General features: G+C 43.2%; 1 protein-coding gene across 1 annotated transcript in view; it reads right to left on the reverse strand.

Annotated features, from left to right (window-relative positions):
• Positions 1-6,094, reverse strand: part of kiaa2013 (KIAA2013 ortholog) — a 20,784-nt gene that overhangs the window by 8,769 nt on the left and 5,921 nt on the right. Inside the window, exons 2-4 of the mRNA XM_034875832.1 lie at positions 4,774-4,779; positions 4,216-4,699; positions 991-1,677 (exon numbers count right to left, since the gene is read on the reverse strand). Of these exons, the coding sequence (XP_034731723.1) occupies positions 991-1,677; positions 4,216-4,486 (958 nt within the window). The 5' untranslated portion in view covers positions 4,487-4,699; positions 4,774-4,779. The remainder of the gene's footprint in view (positions 1-990; positions 1,678-4,215; positions 4,700-4,773; positions 4,780-6,094) is intronic.

Raw genomic sequence — 6,094 nt, forward strand, 5'->3', positions numbered from 1 at the left:
CCCCCCCCCCCCCCGGTAAGAGCGTTCTCCCCATGTAGGCCGAGTCCTGCAGCGGCCCGGGTTAGGGTCCGGCCTGCAGCCCTTTGCTCGTGTCCTCCCCCATCTCTCTCCCCCTTTCATGTCTATCCACCGTCAACAAAGGGAAAAGCCCAAAAAAATAATCTTTAAAAAAAAATTGAAAGAACAAAAGCTTTGGGGGGTAGAAGAGCCCAGTTTTGATTATTGGGGGGTTGCCTCTGTCTAACGTAGAGCTTTCCTGTGTGTTTACTCGACATGGAACAGCCAATCACAGACATCAGAGCACGGTAGAAGCATGCTGCGTGCTGATTGGCTCCCTGACACTGGTGACATTTACTCCTTAGGTATTGAAACTTGGTTTTGAATGACAGGGCATGTAGGAGCAACATACTGTATGTCTCATTTATAATATTATATCGGTATATTATATATTAGGTGTTCATCGCAGCTTGAGCGCTAGTGAGAACATATTTGTTTTCTTCACCTGTTCACCTGAGTTTTTTGAGCTTATATCAACACAAAGTAATTATCCATTTGGAAACTAGTTGTCTTTTACAGTGGGAGGAACACATCATTGCAGTTCAATGTCAAGCGCGTCACAGCGTGTTTATGCATCTCGGTGTTTAGTCCCTCCCGGCAGCACTTTGCTGGACGTCTCACAGCCGTAACACGGCATCTTTCGATGATAAGGACGCAATGAAAAGCATTTAATTCATCACCCAGCCCTAGGTGTTCTTGACATTCCCTAGCCATGTGCACACGACACGTCACTTTCAGCGTGCTCGTTTCTGAGTTTGAATCCACAGTTGCAGATGAAATATAACTTTTAGCAACTCAGTACAGGTTCAGCATGAATAAATGTTACATTTTCCTTTGAGTGTTTTGTTTCATGACATTATTGCAAGCCTCTCTTCAGAAAACAGAAGCTGCCCCACTCTCTCCGCCTCCGCCCCTGCTACAACCTCTGCTCACCTGAAATGAAGAGGTCCACCCAGGCCTGCTGGTGATCTACAACCAGCTCGTCCACGTTGGCCCTCAGCAGCTCGCCCAGCTCCCTTTTGGCTCCGTCTCTGAGGGCGACGAAGGTCTCATCCAGCTTGGAGGGCTCGATGGGCTCCGACGTCCACACCACTGACAAGATGTTGTCTTTGTGCTCTAACTTAGCAGGAACCTGGATCCTGGCGTTGATCTTCTTGGTGACCACGACCACCAGAACAATGCGATTGTTCTCCACGGGCACTCGGCCGGAGGACAGCACGATCTCTCGGTCCTCCAGTTTCTCCACGCTGGAGGAGAACTTGCCCCCGAAGGAGGGGTTGCTATAAAACACGTCCAAGTTGACGGCCTTGTCAGACGGGTTGTTTATGTGGATTCGCTGGAGGTAGACGTTGGGTCTGCTTCTGTGCGCGATAAACTCCTCTCTGATGGTGACGCAGTCCCGGGCCGACTGCAGCGCGGCGGGTAAGGCACAGCGGACCGACAGCACGGCTCCTTTGCGGAACCACAGCATGGTGGCCTGGACCTCGACGCGCTTCCCCTCCAGATGGACCCCGACTCTCGGGGAGTACTCTGTCTGGTGGACCGGAGCCGAGCCGGGCTGTGAAGACGACGCCACCCACAGTTTGTTAGAGTCAATGTCAATAAGGATATGGCCGTTACCTGCAAAGGTGGAAGAAGTGTTCAGATCCTTTACTTAGGTAAAAGTACTAACACCACACTGTTAAAACACTCTGTTACAAGTAAAGGTCCTGCATTGGAAATGTTATATAAGTAAATGTATGTAAGTATCATCAAGAAAATGTACTTAAAGTATTAAAAATCCTCACATTTTAAAAACTGGAAAGGATTCAAACAGTTGCGTGTGTTTAATGGTGTCATCATCTCAGCTGGACTTGTAGGCCGTTATATTCTTGGCTAGTTTAATAATTAATAAAACATTGTATCTTATAAACTACTGTACGTGTGTTTTGCGTGCAGACATCTTAATGGGTAAAGCAACTAAATTTCCTTTACATAAATAAAAGTCATTTGCAACATCCATTGATGCAGAAAAATTCATCATAATGCAGGAAATTAAGTGTTTGATGCTAGTCCTGCACGATTAATCGTTATAAAATCGTAATCTTTACTCACCCAGTCGCGATTTAATTTTGAAATAACTTTGATTTGCATCTAATTTTACGAGCCGACTGCATCGCAACTACTACTTTCTTCTGTGAGACTGTATGTATGAAGCCTCGGGGTTTACAGGCTCGTGGTGATGCGCTACGTGCTTTGAGTGCCCAAAAAAATCTATGTTGGGTAGTGCCAATTTGTTTTGTCTTGTCATGGTTCATATGTGCAAAAAAAACAATCGTGGCAGAGAATCGTGATGTCAATTTTAAGCATAAAGTACATAAAAAATTCAGCTAAATCTCAATAAAATAAGTATATTTCCCTCTGAAATGTAGCGGAGTAGAAGTCGAAAGTGGCGTGAGGAATAACAGACTCAAGTGAAGTACAAGTACCTCAACATTTGTACTTAACCTTCGTGTTGTCTTCCCGTCAAAATTGAAAGTCCACACTTTTGATGACGCTTTTTTAATCAATGTTTTCAACTTTTTCTTATGTTTTTGTCAATTTTTTCAACACTTTTTCCACTTTTTGAGGATTAACACTACGTAACACTAACTTATTCACTTTAGTTTTACAGTTAATTTTCGATTATATGGTCAATAAAGCTCATTTATAGGAAATTATACCTAATGTTTGAGTTAGAAAAGCAGAAATTAGGAATTATTGAGACTAAAATTAAAGGAATGGATGTTGATGATAATCACAGACTGGAATATGTCAACTTTTACTCAATACTATTTCAAAAACACTTCCATTTGTTTTACAATGCTATAAAATTGAATAAGACGCCCCAAAATTAATGAAAGTAGAGATTTGTACTTGGCAAAGAGCGTTGGGTGGAATCAATCATGTTATTTTGGGGAATTAAAAAGAACATTGATATAGGACAACATGAGGACAACATGAGGACAACATGAGGACAACATGAGGACAACATGAGGACATCATGAAGACAACATGAAGACAACATGAGGGCAACATGAGGACATAATGAAGACAACATGAAGACAGCATGAGGGCAATATCAGGACATCATGAGGGCAACATGAGGACAACATGAGGACATAATGAAGACAACATGAAGACAACATAAGGACAACATGAGGACAACATGAGGGCAACATGAGGGCAACATGAGGGCAATATGAGGACATCATGAGGACAACATGAGGACAACATGAGGACAACATGAGGACAACATGAGGGCATAATGAAGACAACATGAAGACAACATGAGGGCAACATGAAGACAACATGAGGACAACATGAGGACAACATGAGGACATAATGAAGACAACATGAAGACAACATGAAGACATAATGAAGACAACATGAAGACAACATGAGGACAACATGAGGACATCATGAGGACAACATGAAGACAACATGAGGGCAATATGAGGACATCATGAGGACAACATGAGGACAACATGAGGGCAACATGAAGAAAACATGATGACAACATGAGGACATAATGAAGACAACATGAAGACAACATAAGGACAACATGAGGGCAACATGAGGACAACATGGGGACAACATGAAGACAACATGAAGACAACATGAGGGCAACATGAGGACAACATGAAGACAACATGAGGGCAACATGAAGACAACATGAGGACAACATGAAGACAAGATGAGGGCAACATGAGGGCAACATGAGGACAACATGAAGACAAGATGAGGACAACATGAAGGCAACATGAGGGCAACATGAGGACAACATGAAGACAACATGAAGGTCACATGAGGACAACAGGAGGGAAACATGAGGACAACATGAGGACAACATGAAGGCAACATGAGGGCAACATGAGGACAACATGAAGACAACATGAGGACAACATGAGGACAACATAAAGACAACATGAGGGTCACATGAGGACAACATGAAGACAACATGAGGGTCACATGAGGACAACAGGGGGCAACATGAGGACAACATGACGGCAACATGGGGAAAACATGAGGGAAACATGAAGACAACATGAAGACAACATGAAGACAACATGAAGACAACATGAGTGTTAAGTCCAGTACTTGAGTACATGTAGTTACACCCCCCCTCCCCCCGTTTACCTGATATAAAAGGTGTGTCTAGCTGCTCCTGGGGCGTGCTGTATATCCCCTCTCCTCTGTCCACGAGAGACTTCCACCTGTGGATCTCCGCCAGCAGGCACTGTCCCGCCTTCCCGCCGGGCATGGCCGAGCCGCTGAAGAGCCTCCACCTCCTCTCCGCCCCCAGGTACCAGTAGAAGATGAGGAACAGCAGCAGTCCTATGAGGGCTCTTCTCGCCCAGCTGCTCGATAACAACCCCGGTAGCCCCTTTAGTCTCTGCTGAAGCCACATTGTGTGTGTGTGTGTGTGTGTGTGTAAATGACGGAAGTCCAGCTGTGAATCAGCGTCTGGAAACAGGACCCAGCTGTTGGGATGTCACATGGAAATTTGACGAATCTAACCCAAACCTTTCGCACTCAAAACATGTCGTTATCCCGCAACGAAAGCTGACAAACTGGCTGCGTTAGCTTCTGGCTAAGTTAGCCTAGCTTCGTAGCTAGCTAGCTAGCTAGCTAGCGCCGGGAACGGAAACTGCTTAAAATGAGTTATTGTTTCTCGCATGGCGGTTGTTGTCATACCTTCCGCTGGCGTGTGTGCTAGTCGTTAAGTTGTCGTAATTAAGGTAATTTCGTTTTTTGTTTGCCTTCAGCTAGAAAACATCGCGTGACTTTCCTAATAACTCTGCAACCAGCAGACAGTTAACTTCCTTGTCACAACTACCGTAAAGCAAGACAGTCAATAACAGCCGTGACCGGAAATGTCGCAAAAGAAGTATTTATTTATTTATTTATTAAAAAGGAAAATACATATGGTGCAGGAAAGGCAAATAGATCTAGATTCAAATACTTTTATATTTTAAAAAATAACTAGCAATTAAAAACGGACTGAATATGTAATATTCAATGTTCATTTTATAATAAAATTAAGCCTTTTCTTTTATTTCCCCAGATTAATAAAACAGTAGTTTCGAAACGAATAGTTTTGTGTGGTGCAGTCTAATGTGTTGTAGTGGGTATACTGTTCTGTATATGTATGGACCCGGATGGGGGGGGGGCATCTCATAGTGGGGGGGTCTGGGTGTCCCCCCAGGAAAATGTTGAGTGTCAAAGACTTAATTTCCTGTATTCTGATACACTTTTATGCACCAATTTACGACAAAAACACCTTTGTTTAGCCTATGCAAAGATAAAAACAATTCAAAATATATTAAAATAATAATACAAAGTATGTTGTTGTGTGTCAATGCACATTTTAAAATGGGTATATGGAAATCCTGACGTTTTCTTATTGAGTATACTGTGTACACCTGTGTATTGTGTTTTTTAAATTGAAAATTATTTAAAGGTCCCATGACATGGTGGTCTTATACAGACCTTAGTGGTCCCTAATACTGTATCTGAAGTCTCTTTATATAGACCTTAGTGGTCCCTAATACTGTATCTGAAGTCTCTTTATATAGACCTTAGTGGTCCCTAATACTGTATCTGAAGTCTCTTTATATAGACCTTAGTGGTCCCTTAATACTGTATCTGGGTCAGGTTTATTGTGCAGGTTTTAATAAATCTCTGCTCCTAAACTTACTTTTTTCTCTTGCCTTTTTGCTTTCTGTGACATTTTTATAGAAAAGCCTCATTATGGTGTTAGTATCCCCTGTTTGTAGGCCTGGTATGCGGGATACAGGCTACGTGCAAGGGCTCATGTCCACAGAACAGCTGGGTCATCATTTTTTGGCAGGATTGCAAGTGGGCGTGGCGCATGCGCACAGACAGGATGTTATCCCGCTGCTTTACAACAAAATCCAACGCGAGACACAAGACACGTCCAACTGCTGTTTAACCAGTACCTTCTCCAGCTATTAGATGTGGAGAGAGAGAGAGGGGGATGGGGGAGAGAGGGAGG

Source organism: Etheostoma cragini, chromosome 7, assembly GCF_013103735.1.
Source record: "Etheostoma cragini isolate CJK2018 chromosome 7, CSU_Ecrag_1.0, whole genome shotgun sequence".
Lineage (NCBI taxonomy): Eukaryota > Metazoa > Chordata > Actinopteri > Perciformes > Percidae > Etheostoma > Etheostoma cragini.